General features: G+C 33.6%; 6 protein-coding genes across 15 annotated transcripts; 4 read left to right on the top strand and 2 right to left on the bottom strand.

The window, feature by feature from the left end:
* Positions 1 to 71: 71 nt before the first annotated feature.
* On the top strand, positions 72 to 4034 carry scramb1 (phospholipid scramblase 1). Of its 6 annotated transcripts, none has more exons than XM_081994210.1 (7): positions 72 to 208; positions 269 to 464; positions 572 to 772; positions 2780 to 2887; positions 2940 to 3157; positions 3210 to 3536; positions 3597 to 4034. In XM_081994210.1, the coding sequence occupies exons 2-7, from the start codon at positions 407 to 409 to the stop codon at positions 3651 to 3653; spliced, it is 969 nt and encodes a 322-aa protein (XP_081850336.1). In that variant the 5' UTR covers positions 72 to 208; positions 269 to 406; the 3' UTR covers positions 3654 to 4034. The 6 variants fall into 6 exon arrangements, with proteins under 6 accessions (XP_081850336.1, XP_081850337.1, XP_081850335.1 ...); XM_081994211.1 differs by having other exon boundaries at positions 89 to 270; positions 340 to 464; XM_081994209.1 differs by having other exon boundaries at positions 89 to 464.
* Positions 3778 to 5909, bottom strand: LOC145738980 (uncharacterized). Its single transcript, XM_081994216.1, has 6 exons — positions 5504 to 5909; positions 4863 to 5117; positions 4708 to 4811; positions 4371 to 4648; positions 4183 to 4315; positions 3778 to 4131 (listed from the first exon to the last, which is right to left on the bottom strand). Exons 1-6 carry the CDS (start codon positions 5556 to 5558, stop codon positions 4099 to 4101), a joined length of 858 nt encoding a protein of 285 aa, XP_081850342.1. The 5' UTR covers positions 5559 to 5909; the 3' UTR covers positions 3778 to 4098.
* Positions 5910 to 7737: 1828 nt separating this feature from the next.
* Positions 7738 to 11350, top strand: LOC145739252 (uncharacterized). Of its 3 annotated transcripts, XM_081994716.1 has the most exons (7): positions 7738 to 7899; positions 8946 to 9150; positions 9653 to 9742; positions 9864 to 9932; positions 10511 to 10608; positions 10661 to 10794; positions 11067 to 11350. In XM_081994716.1, exons 1-7 carry the CDS (start codon positions 7839 to 7841, stop codon positions 11259 to 11261), a joined length of 852 nt encoding a protein of 283 aa, XP_081850842.1. In that variant the 5' UTR covers positions 7738 to 7838; the 3' UTR covers positions 11262 to 11350. The 3 variants fall into 3 exon arrangements, with proteins under 3 accessions (XP_081850842.1, XP_081850843.1, XP_081850844.1); XM_081994717.1 differs by lacking the exon at positions 9653 to 9742; XM_081994718.1 differs by lacking the exons at positions 9653 to 9742; positions 9864 to 9932.
* Positions 11351 to 11912: 562 nt separating this feature from the next.
* Positions 11913 to 13418, top strand: LOC145739254 (uncharacterized). Of its 2 annotated transcripts, XM_081994720.1 has the most exons (5): positions 11913 to 12073; positions 12127 to 12281; positions 12336 to 12597; positions 12815 to 12931; positions 12986 to 13418. In XM_081994720.1, the coding sequence occupies exons 1-5, from the start codon at positions 12022 to 12024 to the stop codon at positions 13117 to 13119; spliced, it is 720 nt and encodes a 239-aa protein (XP_081850846.1). In that variant the 5' UTR covers positions 11913 to 12021; the 3' UTR covers positions 13120 to 13418. The 2 variants fall into 2 exon arrangements, with proteins under 2 accessions (XP_081850846.1, XP_081850845.1); XM_081994719.1 differs by having other exon boundaries at positions 12127 to 12597.
* Positions 13419 to 14304: 886 nt separating this feature from the next.
* On the bottom strand, positions 14305 to 15797 carry LOC145739255 (uncharacterized). The gene is made up of 2 exons (XM_081994722.1): positions 15639 to 15797; positions 14305 to 14712 (listed from the first exon to the last, which is right to left on the bottom strand). Exons 1-2 carry the CDS (start codon positions 15697 to 15699, stop codon positions 14381 to 14383), a joined length of 393 nt encoding a protein of 130 aa, XP_081850848.1. The 5' UTR covers positions 15700 to 15797; the 3' UTR covers positions 14305 to 14380.
* A 1117-nt stretch (positions 15798 to 16914) lies between these two features.
* Positions 16915 to 24022, top strand: LOC145739250 (uncharacterized). Of its 2 annotated transcripts, none has more exons than XM_081994712.1 (12): positions 16915 to 16963; positions 19312 to 19384; positions 19437 to 19614; positions 19664 to 19832; positions 19903 to 20746; positions 20801 to 20921; positions 20980 to 21125; positions 21391 to 21579; positions 21638 to 21790; positions 21896 to 22062; positions 22418 to 22613; positions 23704 to 24022. In XM_081994712.1, exons 2-12 carry the CDS (start codon positions 19318 to 19320, stop codon positions 23841 to 23843), a joined length of 2370 nt encoding a protein of 789 aa, XP_081850838.1. In that variant the 5' UTR covers positions 16915 to 16963; positions 19312 to 19317; the 3' UTR covers positions 23844 to 24022. The 2 variants fall into 2 exon arrangements, with proteins under 2 accessions (XP_081850838.1, XP_081850837.1); XM_081994711.1 differs by lacking the exon at positions 16915 to 16963 and adding an exon at positions 19185 to 19214.
* The last annotated feature ends 275 nt before the right edge of the window (positions 24023 to 24297 follow it).

The following is a 24297-nucleotide window of genomic DNA, read 5'->3' as shown; positions in this document are numbered from 1 at the left end:
GCTCAATACGTATATGGCCTTTCTATGTGTTCTTCCTTCTCGCAGGGAGAGTGTCAATGGTCAAAACTATATTTTGACTTTTGACAGGGAATTTAAAAACAACAGTTCCACTTTTCCTGACTTTTCTGTAATTTTATACTTTCATTTTTATTTATTTATATCTCCTATTAGGACAAGAAAGTAGCCTGGGTCCTGGGTTGAAGATTATGCAAGAAGATTTCCCATACATATATATTTAGATGCTTTACTAATTTCAACTATTTTGCAGGCGTGAGCTGAATTTAAATTGCTCTACATAAAAATAATCCAGAGATGGGAATGACTAATCTTTACTTTTAGAATCTTTAATTGCTGAACTACTGAGGGTAGGAGTTTAGTTAACTCATTTTAAAGACAGTTTAACACAATGTCTTACCCCTATCCACCACCACAAGGACAAGGAGCCTATCCAACACCTTATAACAGTAAGTATGAAACATTTAAAAAAGAGTGAAAGTTAGATAATTGATGCTAATCATTGTTCTGCAAGTACAAGTAAAGCTAGTTAGCACCTTAAATAATTTTTTCTAAGCTCCTTACCCACCTCCACCTAACCCGGGCTTTGCAACACCAAATGCACCAGGGCCTTATGGACCTCCACCAAATTATTCAGGAGGCCCTCCAGGTTATTCTCCTGCTCCTGGGGGACAGTATGCCCCTTATGGATCACCTGGGTCTTACCCTCCAGGACCTATAGTTAATCAGCCAGGAATTGCTCCAGGAGGACCATCAAGTAAGTTCACAAGATTAAGTTATTTTTTTGGCATGTTGAAAACTCAGTTTTAATCAATTTATGGGTTTTGTGAAAAGATCTAGATAGTATTACAAGGTTGTCAAGTTTTAATCATGGCAGTGATTGAGTGTTTTGAAGGGACAGTTTAGCTCTTTAGAATATTGTAGCCACAGAGAGAGTGAAATATACTTGCAAAATTGTCTACATAGAAAACAATCATTATTTCTTCTATGTTGTAGGATGCAGAATATAAGTATATAGTAACTAGTAATTGTTTCCTATTTTTATCATGTTATGAAGCTCCACCAAAGATGTAACATTATTTTTAAATTATAAAAAAAACTAAACCTAACTTAAGTGAAGAGTCGCTCAGTGCATAAGAGCCTAATATATTGTTCTATCAAGATACAATTATAGAATAAGAGTAACCTTCTTGGGTTTAAAATCACTAATGTACCACTGCCTTTAAAAACACAATATTATCATTAACAAAGAAAGTTAATAATCAGGGATTAAAAGTGTTGTTATGAACATTATCAAATTATTTGCCTAGATATTTACCAAAGTGCTGCTGTAATGCTGGTTTCCCACTCAATTTATCATTGTACAAGCAGAGAGCTTCAAATTTCCAATTTTATTTCAGTGCAAAGGTTATTAGGTAAATGAATGAGCAATTAAGAGTGTATAGTGTACTAGTGGGTGATATAGACTCAATATCCAATGAAGATATAATTATGAAATAAAATGTTGCCTGTTTATCTGCTATGATGCAGCCTTTTAATTAAAATTTGACTTTAAAAAAACATCACTGGAGCTCGATGACCTACTTGTGAATATCATTAGTCATTTAAAACTGGATTTGATTTCTTTTGGAGTTTATTGTCATAACCCTTGAAACTAAAATCATGTCTATTCCAAAAACGTACATTAATCTCTCAGTGACCCTTTGATTGTGAGTATAATTTTATTTGAAACCTCGATAATTGAATTAAAAAAATATCACTGTCCCTGATAAAAGCAGAGTCTATTTACATAGTGATATAAACACTTCAAGACACAAACAGTACACAATTGCAGTTCCGTACGCTCGAATGTACTATGCCGGACCTTCGAGACAGTTTTTGGTTTAATCTCAAAACTTCCGTTTTTTTTTTGAAGCTACGTAAATTTTTCAAAGTTAAAAAGTCTCCTAAGAAAAAAGGTTACGTGAAGTTTTTAACGGATGAGGAACAAAGGTGCGTATAATCAATTTTTCTGTTAATATAATAAAACGTAAGATTGAAGCTAATTAGAAATTGAAAAAAGTGTTTATTACACTGTAACCTGGTAAGGCCTAATAAGGAAATACCGAATTTAAACACATCAATTTTCTTATTAAGCTAAAAATAGTTGTATAGGGCGCACAGGCTGTTATAACAGAGTTCTGAATGGTCTCCAACTAATCGCATTGTGGGGTTTGTATTAGTCCGCCCTTCAGAATAAATTATTGCAATGTTAGGATAAAAAAATACTGCATTATATGAAGACGTAAGGTTAACATCTGTCCATCAGCTTGAATCATAATTATTATACAGGTTATTTTGACCAAACTCTGGGACCAAATTTTTTACAGAAAGCCAAAAACATTTTTAAGCTAAGGAATGATAAACTACACACATGCTAATAGTTTAAAATAATAAAAAAACTAGTTTGAAAGTGCATAGTGATAAGACCCCATGCAAATAAATATCCTTGATATTTTAAGCAGGTTATCAAAATACATGTGGCATTTATACCTGTCCATTTTAATAAAAAAATTAGGTTGAATTTAGTACTCTCGGTAGACCCAGGTAAAATGTCCCCGAAAAATCACGTCAAATCAGTTTCATTATTAAAAAGAATTAAAATCATCATTGAAAACAAAAAAACCAAACCCTCTTACCAGCGTTTATTAACTGATAAAGAAGAAAGGTGTTTTCTGACAAGTTAATTATTGAAACCATCCATAACAGAAATCATTTGTTACAGGTGGATGGATGAATTTGCCGCAAGGAATACCCAATTGTCCACCAGGATTGGAATACCTTACTATGATTGATCAGTTGCTAGTACGCCAACAAGTTGAAGTGTTAGAAGGTAGATCTTCAGTGAAATTTTAATTGACTGCTTTTATAATCTGATTTTGTAGCTCTTACCGGATTTGAAACCAAAAACAAGTTTACAATTAAAAATAGTCTAGGTCAAAAAGTGTATCATGCAGTAGAAGAGTCGGATTGTTTTACACGGAACTGTTGCGGCCCTTTGAGGCCCTTTGATATGCAAATACTTGACAATTTCAGAAACGAAATTATCCACTTACATCGACCACTGGGGTGTGACAGTTGCTGCTTCCCTTGCTGTCTTCAGGTTAAAAACTTTATATTTGCTGATAAATTATACTTGCAACTAAACATTGTAGAGTATGGAGGTCTCTTCACCTCCTGGCACTATAGTAGGAACTGTGGAACAGGAATGGAGCATTTTTTGTCCTTCTTTCGCGATTAAAAACGCTAGTGGAGACACGGTCCTTAGGATTGAAGGTCCTTTCTGTACTACAAGTATTTGCGGTGATGTGGAGTTTAAAATTATGTCCAGTGATGGAAACGTACAAGTTGGTAAAATTTCCAAACAGTGGTCTGGATTAATCAGGGAGATGTTTACTGATACTGATTATTTTGGAATCACTTTTCCCATGGATCTGGATGTCAGAATGAAAGCTGTAATGCTAGGAGCTTGTTTTCTCATCGTAAGTGGTTGGACAATTTGTGTTTAATGTTTAATTTTCTTTTTTTTTTTGTGCAAACAGGATGCCATGTTCTTCGAAAAGGCCAAAGGAGCTGAAAACGCGTCTACCATGCTGTAAAGCTTTACAAATATTATGGAGTTTTTTTTTTGTATGCTGTTTTAAGTTGTATTTTAGTTGTAATAATTTCGGTGCCGTCAGTGATATCAAGTATTCGATTCTTTTACCTAATTATGACATCAAATTTGTATTTTTGAATTCCAGTTACCATTTTACATTTATATGTAGACACGCTTTTGGACATGAACTATCCTTTACGACGTTAAAGTTACCCATTATAAATATGGAAGAATGCGCTTACAAATTACCTTTACCCTTAATATTTATAAAAAAATGTATTCGTATTTTATGTGCGGTTGTTCTTTAGACATGTGTTAAATACTCGAATATTTTAGACTTATTTTTGTATCATAATAAATTAATAAAGTATGCTTGATAATAGGTTGTCCTTTATTTTTTCAGTTATATGGTATTTGTGGCCTGACTGTACTAGTAGGGATACAGGCTAGACTGGATTTACTTGTATAACCAAAACAAACTGTTAAAAAAAACTTCACATAAATCATATTTATGTTGAACGTTTCTGTACCTTGTATGGAATAACTCTTTGATAATGGATGTTTGATGAACCCATATAATTAACAGTACTGGCTCTTCTCGTTCTCTGTTCTCTGCAGGTACAGTCGGAAACGGGATTTCCATTTTGATAACACACAAGATGACTAGAAAAAGCTATTTATTATTTTTTGATATGTAGGAAAGTTTCCAAGAACTTACTCGTAGTTATTATTGAAATTGTAATTATTGTTTCTCCCGTTATATTGGGAGGCTCTCCATGGTTCTCTGAACTCGACAGGGTTTCTAGGGTTTACATTTCCAAGCCAAATAGTGTGAGGAGGGTCTTGTCTAAAGTAATTTCTGTTGTAAGACTGTTCAAAGTAAGGCATTTGCTGTTCAACTGCTTTGGGTCTTAAAAAATCGTATTCAAAGTTTCTTCTGTTGTAAGATGGTGTACTTGGTGGGGGTGTAATTGGTAAGATCACATTGGAGTAGTCCTGAAATATCAGTCACCCCAAGGAATAAGTTACTTTAATCAAATATCAAATATACTTACTATAGAGGAAGGTGGCCTGTAATATTCTTCATCATTATGAACTTGTGGTAGATCAATAGTGGATGGCAATGAATTTTCTCTGTTTTGCAGATTATTTTCCTCATCTATTATTAAAGAAATAATTAATACGTTTCAATGCAAATACAGGTAACAACCTTTTAATCCTGCTACTATAGGAACATCAGGTGTATTATCGCTAACTTTCGGTTCTTGTTTGTTCTGATCAAGATTAACTTTGGTCTGTACATGCACTAAAATTTGTGTTTCTATTCCAGAGTGGTTACTGTTAGTAGCATTGCAGCCAGTTGGTCCACATGTTACTTTAGTGATTACTTCCGAGGCTGATACAGTTTTATCCAAGCTTTTGGTTTCACCAAAGTCTAGTTTTCCCGAAGGTTGGATTGTCTCGGCTGGAAGTAAGTTTGTGGTAAATAAAAATTAATTAAAAAATAAAACCTAACACCCATTACTTAGTTTTTTCTTACAAATTTACTATACAACACCTTTCCTCGTCTTACAACATGATTATTTGAGGATAGCTTCTCCATTAATATTCATAACCCGTGAATTTAAATTTCCATCCAGTCGACTTGTCTTCCTGTTTCCAAACTCTTAACTTTTTTCATTTACCCCTTAAAAGTTTATTCACGAAAATTACATAAATTACTTTTCGTTTGACTTTTTTTTTATAACGCGACAAAGAAAGGGAAAATTAGCTATCCAATCTGTGATAATGTTCAATTTTTTTTAGATGAGTTTTTACACAATTATATAAGTGTTCACAAAACAAACTTACCGTATGACAAAAATACACCGATGGTAAACAGTAACAGCAAACTTACGCTGGACATCTTGGTAGCTTGAAACAAACTAGACAAATATGTGAAGCAATGAATATGGCGTGCACGAAATATCCTAAGATTAACTTTTTTTCACCTACATCAAGTTCATCTCCTTCATCTAGCTCAAGGTTTATGATTTTTTTATATAATTTTAGTTAATTACAATATAATGACCCAGGATGCCTTGCGGCCTTATAGAATTGGTTGGTTGATTCATAGCTTCTTCGATTCATAGTAATAACTGCACAGTGTACAACTTCATTAGCTTCGCAATAGCTCACCTGATTATCAAGAATTGAGTTTTATTTGTAAAAATCTTTTAACAACTTGGGTTAAGATTGGTTTACTCCCCCGATCAATTATACCTACTGTGTTTTTTACGTACATTTTATGAACTGTTTAAAAATTTATAAAATACAACAAAACGTTCCGATTAATGATTAGGTACTAAAAAGTATTATAAAATATGCTTAATTATGCAGCTTTGGGCAAACTAAAGAGCAAAAACAAATATATAGCTGAATGTAATGAAAAACCTTTGAATTAAAATGGTTCGTTATTATTTATAAACTGACTGCATTAAAAGCCATTATTTAAAGGGCATTAACCGTGATATAATGTGAGTTATTATAAAATGTAAAATACCAGGCGTTGTAACAAAATGTTGGATTATTTTATATTAATTTCGGCAGAGAAAAAAAAATACAGGCAAACCGCTATAAATTTCGAGCATTATCCTGGCACAAACTACGTGACCACTACCCGTTCTATAGCGGTTAAGGTCTAAGCTGGCAGAAGGGACAGAAGGGTCGCTTAAGCTTTTTTAAAACTCTACATTTAACACGTTCCTAAATAATTGCGATAACCGAAGCTTATGATGCATTAATTTTCAGTTAACATTCATCCGGAAAACATGAAAAGTTTGTTGATTACCTGAGTGCTTTATGCAGTCTTCAAACTTTAAATTTCAAAACTTCTAATTAACCTAATGCATATGGTTCGTATATTTGCTAAGGTTTTTATTCAAATAATTTATTTTACCTTTGGTGGTTTCAGTATTTGATTAAATGGATTTTTATCCTGTCAATGCGGTGTGAAAAATAGGTGATAAAGAACTCTATATTTTTCTGTTATAAGCTGGGTTGGATAAAAGACCGGATTCGAATGGACACAAGACTAAAACTGGAAACAATCGGAGCGTCTACGTTTATAAAAGGTTTACGTCCCTTATCAAATTGTTTCCTGAAGCAGCGTAATTTCAGTCCTACCGTTTATTAAACAGGAAAAGTAATTTTTGAAATCCCTGAACCGGTAAAGCATTTGACATTTCTCCCCGAGGGAATATCAATTTATTCCTTGTTTTAATTGTTACTTTTGGTATAGAGACTTTTTTCTTTCATATTTGTACTTGTTTCACTGAGTGCACTGGACTCTTTACTAAGTGATGACATTATTCTTCTAGATAACTCATATACGACAATAAAATTAATAACACCATCTTTTGTTTGTGATATATATTTTTAACCATGCTGATTAATTTAACGACATTTTTATCTGGCGGCTGATGCAACTTAATTAGCGAACTTGACTTTGATTTTCTATCTTAAAGTTCTTAAAGTGTAACTGAGCGTTATATTCTCCACATCCGTAACTAGAAAAATAATCGAGAAGTTGAAATAGCAAAATGTATTTACAACTAAAAACTAAAAGATTACACAGGATCAAGATTTTATCTCGTGGAAAAATGTGTTTTAAGCATGTAAGTTACTCAGTAGCGTACAATTTAACTAAATACAAATGACCTTTACTGGCTAAGAATAAACAATAATTATCAACTTTTTTCTTCGTTGTTAGTTGGGTCTTTTGTCTCACCACCCAAAAAAAGGTTTGTTTGGAAAATGGAGTTTTGCACTAACTAACTAACCTAGTCGTCCCAATACTTGATACCTGTAAAATCTACCACCGTCTTCAAAGAATCTAAAAAAGAACAGAACACAGAAAACAAACAACTTAATAAATATTAAACCTGATTATATTCCTTTTTTTTACATTGTATTAAAGATTGATAACCAGCAGCACAATCAACAATCTTAAAAAAAATCCAGTAAGCATCATCTTTAATTAGTAGTAATTCTCGCAACCAATCAGCGTCAGATCTTAGTTTTTAGGAAGATCTCCCCTCTTCACTCCCAAGAAAAACTACGCCACTGTTAAATAAACATACCTGCATAAGACTTGCTGGTTTTGCTATATTCGAATCACTTGAAAAGTTTTTGCTGAACCGGTGTAATGATTTTTATATTATTTTTGTGTGCGTTTGCCTTATGCGAGGCCAAACCTGGATATTCCGGTAAGTTCATCATTTCTGATCAATTTTCGCTTCTTCAATTTCCATCACCTCGTTAATGCGAGGCCAAGGCTTGCCGTATTTCAAAAAGGTTAACACGATTATATAGACATATTTTTGCTCTTTTCAATGCTAATGAGGGCCTCATATGTGGGCCATTAGTAACGGCAATGTTAAAACTTGTTTTCGATTATGAACTTGAAATTTAATAAATACTTTAGGTGTTTTTTAAAAAGCAACAAATACCATTTAATTGAGGCTTCCAAATGACTGATGAGCAGGATACGATTTTTTTGTGCCACATAATTTGCCTTAATTGTCGGTGTAATCAATTGCCGGCGGGATTTTATCATCTTTATGTTTAAATTGCTGGTTTATTACACAAACGTGATGTTGAATTTTAATTTTCATTTAATCAAGCTTTAAGACGCAAAATTTTGTTATAGTTTGTAAAAAATGTTTAGTTGAACCTAGCAACCTGATGGACAAATTCCAATTTAGGATCGACTTTTTCTCATTCAAATAAAACTGCCATATATCTCATATGTTATTAAAATGGGTATATTATATATTCATAAAATTGATATTTTGGACATGAAAATCCAATTCTGTAAATGTCAATAATATCATAATGTCGAAACAATTTCTTCAATTAAATCGGATACAAATAGTCAGTCTAGCACTCTTGGATTCACGCCGGAATCCCAATTATACTAATTAAACATCCCTTCCTGGTGGGTCTTAGGTATACGGGTATAAGTAAGCACGATAACAATTTAAATCCGCCATTTTGCAATTTTATATAAAGCTGAAACCTCTTTACATCCACTATTTTATGAGTTGTCTTGGATGTCTGTCCTGGAAATCAAAAAATATTTACGTTGAAATCAAATTAAAAAAGTTGTTAATTACGTGTTCCATTGTATGATGTAACTAATAATTATATAGATTATTCTATACAGTTATTCATTAAGCCATACAATCTGCGGGAAGTTTCTCTGATTGTTATGGTAAATGATGGTAAATATAATTTTTTTTGTGGTTTGTAGATTCGACATATAGCGGAAATGATATAGGCAAAGAAACAACATCTTCAGGGACTGGAGGACAGGGATTCGGTTATTCCGGAAGTTTTTCTGGAGCTGGTGGGCTTCCTTCAGGAAATATTCCATCGTTTGCCCCTTTTATTCCGCAATTTGACTTCTCTTCGTTTTTCGAGCAGCTGAACAGACAACATCAGGAATTCATTCGACAGTAAGATTTCAATTTCACAGGGATAATATTCCTTCTTTCTCTTTTCTTTTTCGTCTTGGCTAATGCTATCTCACCTTGAGCCTTCACTTAAAAATAACAAATAACATGCTTGAACGTAAAATAATCTTCTTACTTGTCGGAAATCCCAAGAAAATACTGCTCGCGGTAGGTCAAGTGGGTTTTAAAAACAACGCTTCTCTATAAATATACGAAACTTTTAAATGATTCTTTTTGCTCATTCTTATTGTCTAGAACACTTAAAAACTTTCAAGCAGGTGTAGAACTTCACCTTCTTGAAAAGAATTTCTTGCCAACGGTGGTAAATCTTCTGGAAATTGTACGTTAACAAGTAAAATAATCTTTACTATACACACTTGCAAAAATAAATACATTTAAGCTTGCAAATGGGTTTACCACCAAAGTATAAATTGCCTTCAAAACTTTTTAAAATTTATTTTTACTTTTAAGTTCTGCACAACTTTAGAAAGGGATTTTTCTTCAGTGGTGGCGGTGCTTTTTCCTATTCTTTCGCTTCTTCTAGTCGTGAGGCTACTGCTAAAGCTTTATCTTCTATTTCACTTAATAACACGGGGTAAGTATTATTTATAAGGTTAAGGAGAACTAAATTTAAATTTAATATAATTATTTTGCAGATTTTAGAACACAACATTTTTTCGTTTTTTAGGAATTTTGAAATCATTTAACTGTTTTAGGTTCCAAACGTTTGCGCATCCCGCTCAAGGAAACGTGATCACTCCTAGCGCAACTGATGCTCAAGGAAGGTATTCATTAATTTCATTCTAATGCCCAGTTATCAAACCAAACCAAAAACCACCAAAATATCCATAATTGTAATGTAGTAAGCTTTTTTCCGCCGCTCTAAAGAGGATAAGGGTGGGTGTATTGATTTAGAGCCTTAGGCCGTTCAACCCCAAAATGGCGATTACGTCATCATTTGAGCGGTCATATTGAAATTTATTGGCTAGGGATACCAATAACTGCTGATCCTGTAATGTTTATTTTAGTACCAATTAATTGCTCAAAACATGTCCGTCAAATTTGTGGTTAGCAAATAAATTAAAACAGCGGTTTGTTGCACTCTAAAACTGTCATTTCCGCTTGATCATTTCCCATTTTTGCCGATAAAGCCAAATAAAAAATATATGGCCCAGTTATTGGTACGCCAGATAGAACTGGTCATGGTTGAAAGGCGGATGGTCTAGCCCACGTAATTTAATCACAACTTTGCAATATGTACTTCATAGAACGGGTTTTTTGTAATTATTAATAAGTTACAAAATTTTTTTAACAGTTAGTTTTAGATACATGACCTGTACATTGACCTTTAACTCGTTTTCAGTCCTACTGAGAGTGGGGATGGCGTTGGAGGCTATGGGGGGAGTTTTGGGCTAGGAAATCGTGGTGGTTTTGTGGGGGGATATGGAGGAGGATTCAGCGGTAATATATCGAATTGTGGTGAACTCAGATAATAACAGAAACTAATTTTCAGGGCCTGATGGAAATAGTTTTTCATTTTCTGGACCAATAGGAGGAGGAGGACTAGGTAATGGCGCAGCTTTTGCTAGCGGCTCAATAGGACCGGGAGGTGCTTACCAATCAGCTTCAGTGTATCCAGAAAATCCAGTATGAAGTTTATATTCAACTTTTAAAAGTTACTCAATCCGCTTAAGGTTTAAGGAATTTGCGAATCTGACACTAAGGCATTTAAATACTAATGAAGTAAATTTCAAGCGTACCTAGCTTTTCCATTAAAACTTTAATTGGATTTACATTTCTAAGAAACAAGACCATCGCTTTGTCTATTAGTTTCCGCTCTTGACTTTTCTAACAGTTTTTCTCGTCTATGGTCATTAATTCTAATTCGAGTAGGAAAAGTCAGTTTTTTTCTTTTCCAGAATGCTCCCAATGTGAATACGAGATTTGCAAGCGTAGGGGGAGGGGGCCCAGGAGGGGCAGATTTCAAAAGTGTCTTTACCTCGAGCGAAAGTGTAAGCGCCAACGTTGATGGGAAACCACAGACTTTTAAGAAAGCCTCTACCACCATCAATGATAATGGGAAAGTTACCACTTATTCAGCCCACAACCCTTAATTTACGTTATTTTAAGTTTTTTACAAATTATATTTGTTGTTTTGTAGTATAGTTGATGTTCCTTAATAAAGTAACGTTTTTGGACAGTACTTTGCATTTACAGCCTACATAACCATAGTCACAGATATATGCATGTAAAATAGCGTAATCGTGAACTTGACATAATACTGTTGAAGCAGAAGTTGGTCAAAAAGTCTTTTCATTCTAAACTGTTAATTGGCAGCGTAGTCAGAATAGGAGACACTAATTAGTGTTTTCTGTATCAACTTTTCCATTATACAAGTTGCAAACTGTGTGGCGAGAACTGAATGACTTAATAAAAGTTAACCTTGCACCACGTTAGTAAATATTCAAATTTGGTTTAATATACACACCCATGTATGTATGTTTTGTGGTTTGCATAGAAACAAAATTAGATTAGATTCAAAAGTTGTTTAATTTTGGATGAAATATGAGAATCCTATGGGAGGTAAAACAGCATTAAAAAATTAGTTTCATCCTTGCCAATTATCAAAACAAACTGTTGTTTTGTACATTAATAACCAGTTAATATTAACGATATAATAAGTACTTAAGTAAAGGCATCTTAATTGCAACTTATAACCTTGTCTTCTCAACAAGTTTTTTTAAAGATTCACTACCCAAATACCAGTTTTGGACAACAAACTGGTTTTTCCATAATGATTAATAACATGTGTACATCTTACAAATCACGTCTGCATCGTTGATCTTTTAAACAGTTGTGGTTTTCAGTCCAGTAATGTATCGTTCAGTGCTTTTAAGTGTTTGTTCAATGTTTATATGTTTAACTGGTAGGCTTCATGTATAGTTATTAGAAAACATAGAATCATTTCTTTTATTTTAGTATCAAAAGCTAGGGTGGTTCAAAAAAGACAAACTCAGTTTGAAATAACTCAGCTTGACCTCAGTAAACCCGCATCGTTAAATTTGGAGAGCCTAGTTAACTTAGCTGAAAATTTGTTAAAGAGGGACCAACCTAGTCAGGATCGAACTTATGACGTAATTGTCCACTACCAACCCTACCACCCTTCTCCATACCAACATTTTCCACAGCCACCTGGACCATCTGTTTGGTATGGTAGGCCACCACCTCCACATGGTGGACCACACCCTCCACCTCCACCACCACCACCATATGGCAGACCACACCCACCACATGGCGGACCACACCCACCACCACCTCCACCATATGGCGGACCACACCCACCACCACCACCATTTGGAGGGCCTCCTCCGCATGGAGGACCACCGCCATTTGGAGGACCACCACCATTTGAAGGACCTCCACCAAACAGAGGACCTCCGCCCAATAGAGGTAACTAATAATCATTTAAATATCTTTGGAATGTTAAACTCTGGTAAACTGTATTTCCCCTGAATCAACTGGAATCTTTTATGCCCACTCTCACAGTTTTTCTAACAGTAAAAATGTTATTTCACCAATAGCAGTTCATCATGTATCAGGTGACAAAAACATTTACACAGTTGTAGACTTGCTTGGCATTGAATCTAATTTTTTTTGTTACTCTCAGGTCGTCCCGATTGGTTACCAAATGAAATGACTGGATTTAGGCCTTCTGAATTTGACTTCGAAAATCGACCACCTCCTGGATTTATCCCTTCCTCTTATAATGAAAACCCTTCTACGGGTGAGTATTATTATATTTTTTTATAATCTCTATTAAATATGACCGTCTTAAAAGGACTTCTAATTCAAAAGCATCCAAGTTCTCATTCCAACGAGAAACTGGATGAGGATAAAAAGAAAATTTCTGGCTACATTGATGGCGACTTTCCCGTGATTTTGCTGGATCCAGACAATGAAGTCAGGAGATAATCACTTCTGGCCCGAAGTTTTGCTGCTCTTAGTTAATTACCTGCGACGTCTGGAGAGCTACTACCACTCGGAAGCGTAGTCTTATTATTAGTTCACTAATAATTAGAGTGCATTCCACTCCAAGATATAACAAGGCGCAGAATTTATTGAACTGCATGCGCTAGGTATAAGAATAATTAATGCAAATTTGTCTCTAATTTACAGCTAATAATAGTAGAGTTAACAAGCAAACTAGTATTTGTCGTTGTACGATCAGGTTTAATTAAATTCGGCGCTGATTCTAGTGCTCAATCTTGTTAGAGAGTTGTTCTTGATTTGTAGATGAAGTACAGTAAAATATGGAAAAAGAACATAGAATTTCAGTTTTGGGGCAGTTAATGTAGTTTTTTCTGCTTGTTTTAAAGTTAAGGGAATTTAGAGATCACATAAAGCAGCAAGACTAATAAAAATTCCAATTTACATGCCATCATCCTATTATCGTCACTGAGTCCTAAATGAATTGGTGCTTACCTGCCGTAATAAGGGACATATTGCGTCCTACATAAAACGACTGGACTTCTTGAACTAGAATTAAGTGTGAAATTAATTAGAAAACAATCATTCAAAAATTGAAAAAATTACATTTTTGCAATTTTTTATTTTGCTTCAGGAGGGTTCCAATGCACAGCAAATGGCATATTTATACCAAAATACCATAAATTAGGTAAAATAAGTACAAAAAGGCACTTTAAAATTTTGCCATTTTGCCAAAACTGCAATTTTGGAAACTTTCATTGATGCTGTGTTAAATTGATGGAATAACAGTGGAAATGGTCAGGGCAGCGACCCTACACATCGAGTGTTGTGGTTATGTCCAGACTAATTTAACAGAATTAAGAGCATTTATAATATTAGTTCGTGAATACTGCATTAATGTGAACCCGAAGTTCGGTCAATGAAACATTAATTTACTATCTGGAAACAGTAAACATTATTGAATTAAACAACTGTTTCAGAGCAGCTTATCGAATGCCAAAATGCATTTCACTTATAATAAGTAATTTCCGAACATTACCAGACCATTTCATATTTAACCACAGGCCACTCACCCCTAAATATGATGTTCAACTGGTAAATTAATTGTTAATGCTCCGACGCCTATATCCGAAACCCTTAGGGACTTCCATATCAACATTGATTTACTAATCTAATTGCACGCCCAAATTGGCTAACATTTATTTACAACAATAAATACAATACTTAAGCTACGAATCACGAAACTTCAATTTTTAGCTATTTTCTGGATGTGCGTCACAACAGATTCTTTAGGCTGACTCTTTCCGATTTTTTTCTGCTTCAAAGTGTAACTCTCCCCCTCTGCCAGTTGTCCACTATTAAACAATCCAGGATTCTCTTTTTTTTCATTAAGAATTTCATTGATTTGCCTGCCAAAGGTCAGTCTACCATGCTTAACAGCGTTGAACTCGAATGCTTCTGCCAAATCCGGGCTGATGGATTCTAGAGGAGTATTTTCAGGTCTAATGTAGACAGTCACCACTCCTGGCTGTGAGTAAAGGAGATTACGAGTTTTTGGGGGCGGTGCAGCTTTTAATTCTGAAAAAATTATCATGTTTTAGCTGTTTTATTAACATTTGGCAAAATTGTAATTTGATGACTATTTTTATGTAAAAAACAAACGGAAAAATTAAATAACAATGAGAGAATATCGAACATTTGTCAAGTAGTAATAAACAGAAATTAGCAATATTCCACTTACTATATATAGCTGTCAAGGATTGTGAATAAAGAAAACTTCTTGATTTTTTAAATGTCATTAAATACATTAATATTACATACTACAATATTTATTAAGTTTTTAGTATTCACTTTACTAGCACAGTAAGGTTTGATAGCTTGTTTCACAATTAAACACATTACACCCTGTGTTTTTATAGTCACGTGGTAGTGAAGTATAAAATTTAAATGTCAATTTCGTCATCTACAATGAAAGTCTCTACCTACCATATATGTTTTTAAAAGCATCCAACTTGATTAACTTTAAAGCCACACAAGGTGTTTAAAATCTAAAAATAACCAAATTATTTATATTACTAATCTTGAATCCTTATTTGCAGCAATTATTAAAATACTAAAACTGTTAAATTGATTTTGATTACTATAACAATATATAAATTTAGTTCCTGGTGGGTGGTAAAGTTTTAAACGTGGTACGGTGACATTCAAAATCCATTACAATGCGGAATTCAGGGACATAAAACGGCACTAAACAAAATTCCTGAGGTAAAATTCGATCATTACTGAGCCCTTGAGCTGCGATGGGTTTGCACTGTTTGCATGTTGTTGCAAATAAACTATTCCGGAATGAAACACTTCTTAATGTATAAATCCATCAAAATGCTGCTTTACGGGGTTCCACGATCTATTTCTGGATGTAAAATTTAATCATTCATCAAAAAGTATCAAAAAACATGGAAAACTTATTACATAACACAGGGTAAAGAAACACAAATTGTACTAACCAGTTAACAAGGTGAATATGAGGGACACAGTCACAAGATGTAAGATCCGGCCTGTAATCATGTTAACTAAAAGAGAAACCAGCAACACACAGACGAAGAGATTCACGGAAAGACTGCCGCACTAAATCAAAGATTACCTTTTATAAGTCGAAAGCGGTTAAGCTAGTAATGTGTTCAATTCTTTGATGAACGGAGGAGAATGAAGGATTAGGACCATAGGAGAACTACAAAGAAATCACTTGACGTATGATTTTATTTTATTTATCAGGTAACTTAATTATGACTTTTGTACAAAGTAGAATTTGTGATGCAAAAGTGGATTTGAATTGATATCATGCTTTTCAATTAAGTTGTTACAAAAATAAATACAGTGCTAAGAAAATGTAGAAGAAAAATCTAACTTATTATTTACTTCATTTGACAATTACTATCAGTTTTATTTTTGCAATTTTATTCAAATCACAAAAATTTTTGAAAAATTCAACAATGTCAACAAAATAGAGACAAAACAAATTAAACTTTATAAATTTGTATAGCACAAAAGTAACTAATCAGACAAAGTTCTGAAAAGGCAAAAAGTAAACAAAGCCGCAAGTTGGAACACAGTCAAAAGGGCAATACAATAAAGAATCCACAATATAACCGAAAGCAAGAGCTTTCTGAAATTATTTCCCTATGGAAATGGGAACAGAAACCGAACCTTAAACCGAAAAATGTAAATTGTAGCAGCCCCTAATGGCGTGCTGAATTTTAGAAAACGGAAACTTTTAGAAAATTTTTAACGCAATTAAAAGATTTATGAAACGTGACCCCATGGGAATTTTTTATCCTTAATTTAATGACGTACGTCTATGGGAAGTAACAGTGGGTTCTGTAATCACGTTTGTGTTCCTGTTCATTGACGATCTATTCATGACTCATCTCATCTCATGTACCGTTTGATCTTGACCAGAAGTATGCAGAATTTCATCTTCAAGTGCTGGTTCAAAAGTCTAAATGATGTTAAACATTTAATCTGTTTATTAACAGTGTAAAACAGTACAAATGTTTCATACAGGATTAAGTAATCTGGGTTTGGTAATATTTGAAATGTTAAGGACACGTGAATAAAATGTATTCAGGAACACAAAAAGTAAAGATTGAAAAAATCGTGCTTTTAATATACACAGTGTCACAATTTTGAATAGATAAAACTTTAAGCCCTACTTACATCTGACTAACACAACATTGCGCTAATAAATAACGCTAACTAATCTCTTTATCTTATCATTAATTACACCAATATTGGGTATAGACAGATAAGTTACACTGGTGAAACCATACTGGTAAGTGCACGTTCATTTTTGTTAACCACCTTTTAAAAAAAGCATCCATATTTTTACTGTATTTACACATGATTTACACGCTTCTAAGAGGGTTTCTGTATAAGTTATATTTAGGACAGATTGCCTCCTAGGATTACCTAAATTTATAGTCTTTAAAAACTACTTAACCTAAAAACATACAAGAGTTTACTGTATACTGATGTTTATGAGGTGAAATGCAACCAGATATCGGTTCTGTTTGATAAAATAGTGAGTGGAACAAACACTTGCAGCCTTCAGGCGCTCACCTTTATTGATCTTTTTAGTTGGCAATTAGATGATTCTTGGTATTCGTTATCTTTGACAGTTCAGAGGATCTAGTTTGTTGATATAAACGTATCGGAGAATCATTATTTTGAAAAATAAATTTACGGCTGAAAAATACTTAAACTTTTCCTTGAATTACAAATTATTGCAGCCTCAACTAACACCTTCTATTCTAAGAAATCATTCACAGGTTTAAATTTTTCTACTTCCGAAAAATACTCTAAACTTCCTACAGAAATTTGAAAGAAAGTATTAACTTTTATTGCAATGCAAGAGAAAGAGATTTTAGTCAACCCTTAAAAAAGTTTAATAAAAACAAAAAAGAGGCACTAACTTGTGCCAGATAAAGAAAATGTTGACTATCTTAAAACGTTTAGATTGTTTTTTACTTTCTGTTGGATAATCTAGAATGACAATACACTATTTTCCACCATTATATCTACAGGGGTGGGCATAAGTCACCTGGCAGCCTTGAAAACAGTTCATGCGTCAGACGTTTCTTGAATTTTTGCAAATTTGTACTATACAGGGGTGGGCATAAGTCACCTGGCAAATTTGCAAAAATTCAAGAAATTCCGAGCGAGAGTGGTGGGTCTGACGCATGAACTGTTTTCAAGGCTGCCAGGTGACTTATGCCCACCCCTGTATATGTTAATACACTGCTATTTTGTATGCATCTTTGTGAGAGAAACCGACAAAGTTTATTATCAGATCACGTGTGTATGACCATGAAATAATCTCTATTCAAATAAGATATCAAAAAAATTGTATATTTCTTATTCTTTCAATACTTTTTTTCCTTCTTTCATGCGGTGAGAAGAATTTACACCTAAAATTAAGCAAGTGCATGTTTTAAATTTTTTCGCTTAACTATTAATCTCTCTGTAATATACGTATAATCCTTTACAGACAACAACAATAGGCAATTATGAGTCACCAAAAATGATAAACTATTATTGACTGGAACTGGAAATTAACAAAACACAATAACGTTAGTGTCTGACCTCTAGTAAAATATCAAAATCACGATCGTACTTGGAAATAAAACTAAAATCTTCAGTTTGAATGCAGAACTAAAGCACAGACAATAATTGTTAACATTCAGGCACCACCTGCAAAATTTTTGCGAATAAATACTGTATGTGAATAGTAATTTTTCCTAACACAATATGGAACCAGCGACTGTCCCACTCAATTCGTTTGCATAGGAAGCAACCAATGTTGTTTGATAATTTGTTCTAATGATGCAATTGTGCACTTCGTGGGGATAAATCAAATTAATTTATAGGCCTTATTTGATTTTTTTAAATGTTTCCACAGGTTGACAATTCTATTTTGATTGATGGTTAAGTTCTACCAATTTTCATTGTTTTTTTGTATGACTGAGATAATCACTATTAGTAATGCGTTTGTGTAGATAAAAATATCGATGTTCGTGGTTCCGTGTTAGTTGCACACAATTTTTTAAAATATTTTTTAGCTGATGCTACAAAATCAGCACCGTCATAATTATTCTGTTTGATAATAGCGATATTCTCAAAGGTGATTACATCCAACACATTTAATTTGATTAAGTATTGTCTATCTCTATCTCCAAACCACTTCCGCAATCATAACCATAATGTAATTAGTAAGCTTTTAAATTTGCATTCACGTTTTTGACAACCTTTTGTGCTTGTATTAATTAAAGTAATTACGACTAAATAATAGACTTCGTCACTTTTTTTAATTTCCACGTAAAAGTTTTATTAATTTCTTGTTAATACGTTAAAAGCTGTGTGAATCATACAGTTTTATACACGGTCTTAAATCACCTTGTCATGGCAAAAGAATATGATAAGAAATGTATTTACCTAAACTTTTTAGAGTCAGCAGACATGGTCAATAATTCCAAATACCTATAAAAACCTTTATTTATTTATCCTAAATAATGACTGATACTAAAGTAATTATAATACTCCTTATCTTATCAGATAATAATGACTAATATACATCACACCCATATAGGAAGTTGAGTTTTAACTTACCCGTTCGTCTTTTAGGTCACCATGGATTACAACAAACTTGCCTTGCTGATTTTTGCAAGTGTGTTTAGTGTGGTGAAGTGTCAAAATGGTAAGACTAAACTTATGCAAAAACCAAATACATTGAGTTGTTATTTATGTAGGACAAGCTCTTAATCCTAATCTACTTGAATGCTACAATAACAGTGCCATACCTGGGGTAACAATTGCTAACGAAAGGCCACCTTCAAATACAAACATTTTGGTTGAATTGATAAGGAGATTTGAAGATGCTAATCCAACTTTATCACCTAGAGAAATATCGTTACTTATAATACAGAAGTAATTTAACAAATAGCAATCAATAAAATATGATACAAGTACTTTTTAGTTTCCGACAAGATGGAATTGCTAGAAGTACCAGAACCGTTGATGAGAGATACGTAATTCCATATGCAGCTAGTAGATTTGAAAGGCATAAGTTTAAAATATATTTGAACAGTGCTCTACCTACATCTACTGTTCAGTTTAGTTTTGGTGATCTATCGCCTATGGAACAGGTAATAATTCTTAAAAATCCTTTTTACAACATCAATTTAAATTTTAATTGTTTATTTCTTTACATTATAGTGCACCCTACATTACATGATCTCCAACACTATCGATGAAGTTGCCCGCAACAATGAAGCTTCCGAATGTGCCGCAAGTTCCAGATTCACTCAAAGAATTTTATTTAGAGGTCGCCGAGATGAAGGTGAAGACGGTGGAGTTGAGGGAGGTGCAGGAGATGGACCTGAAGATGAAGACACTGAATTTATCGCAGAAGGACTAGGGGGTCGCAGTTCAGCTTCCTCATCAAATTTCAGTCAGTGTCCATTAGAATTAGGAGTGGTACAGACACAATCTGGATCAGTAAAAGCTGGCAATTTTCTTGCTGGGATTGCTGCTGGTTTGAATCAGCAAACAGTTACTGGAGTTGGTACTTCTATTTACGATAACAGATACGCAACAACGTTAGCTGGAGAACTTTGCGAAACGGCGTTAAATCAAGCTATAGAGCCATTTTCACTTGGAGCTTCTGGAGGATGGAACAGCACCATTAACCCCAAATACTACATTTTGCAACAAAACAGATTGTTGCAAGCTACTGATGCTGAACTTAGGGGAGCTCTGGATGGTCTTTACATAGGATTGAGAATGAGTACTCTACTTCAAACGTATTCAGACTTAAGAGTGTCTCAAATGATTGACATGTACTATTCTCCCTTTGAAAAAGGCATTTTCAACTCCTCCTTTAAAGCCTGCAATAGAAATACTCTTTACAGTGATTTGATTGATTCTACAGTCTTACGAACAGAAGTTGCAACTTTTATGCCAGTACTTAACAATGCTGCTGTAGGTGAAGTATCTGTAAGTTCAAGTGCATTCCCCTTATTCTCTGAGTCTGTTGTCACTGCAATGGAAAGCTATTTAAGTAAGTTTTGTATTGATAATAACTCATTTAACATTTAAAATAAAATCATTGCAGCTAATTTGGCTTCATCTGATCTTGCATGCAGAGGCACCATAGCAATAGAAAGGGTCGTAAGTGATTTGCTGATTTTCATTGATTCTAGTTGGAACTACACAACAGTTCAGCCAGTACTTTCGTGAGTGTTTTATTTTTCTGACCAAGTAAAGAGTTTAAATAAGCTTTTAAATTTATAGGCATATTCTGAACAATATCGACGTCAATAAATTTCAGTCTAGGATCACTTTGTATGGTGGTAGCAGTATTAGAAACCTAACCACCAATGGGACTAGATATTTGTCTGATTTTCACCTCAATTACAACCAAACAGTACATTTGAATGGTAAGTTATAGTTTGGTTATGTAAAATTAAGAATCTAATTTCGTTTTTTACTTTATACTATCCAAAATTAAACCTTCATTGTTAGGCTATAAATATTTTTAAGATTAAACTTCAAAGCTTTATGAACTTTAGCTTTATAATTCAAAAACCTTTTCTCAAGCGTTTCTATTTGCATATACTTATTAATAAAGCATGCTCATTTTGAGAGAGTGCAGTCATTGAATCCTTTTGAGTAGTTTTAATAACATTAAGATGGTTATTGCAGAATCTACCGGGTTTAATTATGTTTCAATCTTTGAACTGGTCGAAAATTACGGAACGCAAAAACTGGATAATAGTAGCTATGCAGGCGGAGAGTCTACTATTGTGTTATTGATACCTAGAACATCTATTACTGAAGAACAAAATACGTTTCTGTCTCAAAGAAGGGAAGTTTTTAATCAAAGACTGCCTGGTAAATGATTGAATGGTTTTTAAAATAGCTGAATAATGTGGCCTTGTGATTATTTTAGATATAAACTTCTTGGTGCTTGGCATTGGGAATGGTAGTGACTATATCAATATCGTGTCTAACACCAACAAGGATGTGGTGATTTTGGAAGAGAGTACCAGCGAGGAGACTTTAAGATCTGCAGCTGATAGCGTGATCACCAATATTAAAGACGGTATGCCAAACTTTATCCAACAATATTTACCATTAATAATACTCCGACAATTAGTACGTTTAGTTCATTTTAACGGTTTAATCAAAAACAAGTTTTTGTTTTTAGTGCCTAGAGCTATCGTGAATCCAGGCTGCACATCCGAATTTTCGGGATCATCTAGCACGTTTTTCCTAACCGAATACGTGGAACCTCTGGGAACAAACTACTACAAAGTTTCGCCTAACTATTTCTACACTGGAGATGGAACTAGAAATCTTACAATACAAGAACAGGTTTGTTTAAGGTTATATTGGAGTATATCCAATTAATTTTGTTTGCTCAGTAAACTTTATTATAACTTAAGCTTATTGGGGAACAACAACGTCTACTTAAGCTATTTATTTGTGGGGAAACTTGAATTCAATCAAACTCTTTGTTGACACAACACCATAATGTTTAATCAGTATCGAATGTGTCGGCCAGATATAATAGCAAAATAAATCAATTAAACCCTTTCGAGTTAATTCCAGCATTCTTCATTAATTATTCGTATTTATATTATTCATGGAAAAATGTTTAGATGTAGGAAGGCACAATATTAATTACCGCGTCCCTACCTAAAACAATAATAAATATTGAATTTTATAGGGTTATGGTACCATCACCGTTTGTTACTCAAGAGACAATAGCAGGCCTTCCAATTCCACTAATGGAACATGTGTCAGCCTTTCCAGTACTCTGAATTCGATTGACATTTCAAGTTATTGTGATGATGTTACAATCAGTGAATGTCAACCTATTTACATTTCGGTCACAGGGGAAAATAGTACTGTGAACTGTCAAAGTAAGTTTTTGGTTTAATATTCGTAGTCTTTATATTAGTTTTGTTTGTAAATTAATCCAAATTGATGATTATTTGTAGTTATGTTAGTAGCTCTATCAACACGCCCCTTAAAGTTAAAGTTTGTATTATCGATCTTAATTTTCATAATGGAATTCGGTGTTTTTTTCTAAAGATATGTCTTAAAAGCAAAAAAGTTCTTAAGTAGATAAACTAACTGTGCTCCCCCACGCAATAATGAGACTCAATTTAGAGTAAATGTGAGGAAAAAGGAAAAGACGAAAAGACAAATGCAATAGACTCAGAAATGGATGGCAGAAGAGTCAAGGGAATAAATAACGTATGTTTTAAATTTAACTCCTTAGCCAACATGAAAGCATCTGGGGGCCATTTAAAGTTGTAGCAATTTGGGTGTTTTCTTTCAATTAGCGAGGCCTTTAAAAAAGTCTGGCTGTTTTTATAACTCGGATTTAGTGAGGCAAAAAGCGACTTTTTGTTATGTTACACAATATCAATTTGTCAGATGAAAAGTTGTAAAATGTAGCATTTATATAGAGATGCTATTGCACAGGGGAAGCTATCAGTTTAAATGAAACCAGAACAGATTAAAATCTTTTGAGCTCGGGCACATTGACGATTTGCGGACAGAATCCTTGTTAATTAAATTTGGGGTCGTAGAACCTTGCTTTATAATCCTTCTCTAGGCAACATTTTAATGAGATGCTTTTGAGGGATATGAATAAAATAGAATATCCAAACTGCAGGCTAATTATTTTTAGCTGTTTTAGGATTTCGAAGAAACACATTCAGTTCCTATAATCTACTAGTTAGTTTATATAATTAGCAAGTTAATTTGAATATTCCAAGCCCTTTGTTGCATCGAAACTAGTTGAGCAAAATTGAAATGCGTTTGATTAACATTTAATATCCCAGATTTAGATAAATATTCAATGATGTTTTGCTGTACCGTATGAATTTACTTAATAAAACTTTTTGTGAAATATGTCATACAACCCTTATATAGAATTTTCCCTGCCGGAAATGGGGTGTCAAATTCACCGAGCTTTAATCTACCCTTTTCTTTCTTTTTTAGGTACTTTCTGCCGGTTTCCGGACGACATCCAGTACACAATTACGTTCGAAAATGTCGGTTGTACCCGTGGAGGAACCATTGTTCATACTGCCAGTATTTTTTTAATCCTATTGTTATGTACCTTATCGTGGTTCTCATAAAGTCATTTTAAGCTAGTTTTTAGATTATTTAGTACAAACATAGAACAAACTTTATAATATTGGAATTATGCAGTAATGGACAATTTAGGATAAAATAATAATTCAAATGTAAAGTTTATTTGTTAAGTTTTTGATAGAACTGTATCTACTTGCCAAAAAGATAAAGAAAAACGTTTTAATTGAATTGTTTAGATCCAAATATTAATTTGTTAAGTTAACTTCAGGTTAACGTTTAACGGAAAACCTAAGCAAGCTAAAATGAACCTTACTAACAGAATGCAATGTTTTTATTTTAGTGATCAAAACATTTTATGACGTTTAATAGCAGCCTAATTTTGTATATACCAAAAATATGTGAATGCGACAAATTACCAGAAAATTTTTCTAGATAAAACATTTTGAACTTTTCCAGAGTTCCAGGCCTTGTCGAAAGACAAACTTTCGTTTACTTGCT

Source organism: Ips typographus, linkage group LG16 (assembly GCF_016097725.1).
Source record: "Ips typographus isolate SLU linkage group LG16, UJ_Ityp_2.0, whole genome shotgun sequence".
Lineage (NCBI taxonomy): Eukaryota > Metazoa > Arthropoda > Insecta > Coleoptera > Curculionidae > Ips > Ips typographus.
This window is presented reverse-complemented; position numbering and strand designations above follow the sequence as displayed.

What these genes read in the sequence shown, in the direction of transcription:
- LOC145738980 (XM_081994216.1), bottom strand. Translation starts at nt 5,558, where the DNA reads ATGTCCAGCGTAAGTTTGCTGTTACTGTTTACCATCGGTGTATTTTTG. An exon ending in AATTTCAATAATAACTACGA is followed by an intron (nt 4,316 to 4,370) that starts GTAAGTTCTTGG and finishes AGCTTTTTCTAG; the next exon opens with TCATCTTGTGTGTTATCAAA. An exon ending in AAAGAGTTATTCCATACAAG is followed by an intron (nt 4,132 to 4,182) that starts GTACAGAAACGT and finishes TTTTTTTAACAG; the next exon opens with TTTGTTTTGGTTATACAAGT.
- LOC145739252 (XM_081994716.1), top strand. Translation starts at nt 7,839, where the DNA reads ATGATTTTTATATTATTTTTGTGTGCGTTTGCCTTATGCGAGGCCAAA. An exon ending in ATATGGAGGAGGATTCAGCG is followed by an intron (nt 10,609 to 10,660) that starts GTAATATATCGA and finishes ACTAATTTTCAG; the next exon opens with GGCCTGATGGAAATAGTTTT. An exon ending in CAGTGTATCCAGAAAATCCA is followed by an intron (nt 10,795 to 11,066) that starts GTATGAAGTTTA and finishes TTTCTTTTCCAG; the next exon opens with AATGCTCCCAATGTGAATAC.
- scramb1 (XM_081994210.1), top strand. Translation starts at nt 407, where the DNA reads ATGTCTTACCCCTATCCACCACCACAAGGACAAGGAGCCTATCCAACA. An exon ending in CTATCCAACACCTTATAACA is followed by an intron (nt 465 to 571) that starts GTAAGTATGAAA and finishes ATTTTTTCTAAG; the next exon opens with CTCCTTACCCACCTCCACCT. An exon ending in TGCTCCAGGAGGACCATCAA is followed by an intron (nt 773 to 2,779) that starts GTAAGTTCACAA and finishes CATTTGTTACAG; the next exon opens with GTGGATGGATGAATTTGCCG.
- LOC145739250 (XM_081994711.1), top strand. An exon ending in ACAGTTCAGCCAGTACTTTC is followed by an intron (nt 20,922 to 20,979) that starts GTGAGTGTTTTA and finishes TTAAATTTATAG; the next exon opens with GCATATTCTGAACAATATCG. An exon ending in TAGTACTGTGAACTGTCAAA is followed by an intron (nt 22,614 to 23,703) that starts GTAAGTTTTTGG and finishes TTTCTTTTTTAG; the next exon opens with GTACTTTCTGCCGGTTTCCG.
- LOC145739255 (XM_081994722.1), bottom strand. Translation starts at nt 15,699, where the DNA reads ATGATTACAGGCCGGATCTTACATCTTGTGACTGTGTCCCTCATATTC. An exon ending in CATATTCACCTTGTTAACTG is followed by an intron (nt 14,713 to 15,638) that starts GTTAGTACAATT and finishes TAATTTTTTCAG; the next exon opens with AATTAAAAGCTGCACCGCCC.
- LOC145739254 (XM_081994719.1), top strand. Translation starts at nt 12,022, where the DNA reads ATGTATCGTTCAGTGCTTTTAAGTGTTTGTTCAATGTTTATATGTTTA. An exon ending in AGGACCTCCGCCCAATAGAG is followed by an intron (nt 12,598 to 12,814) that starts GTAACTAATAAT and finishes TGTTACTCTCAG; the next exon opens with GTCGTCCCGATTGGTTACCA. An exon ending in TAATGAAAACCCTTCTACGG is followed by an intron (nt 12,932 to 12,985) that starts GTGAGTATTATT and finishes CCGTCTTAAAAG; the next exon opens with GACTTCTAATTCAAAAGCAT.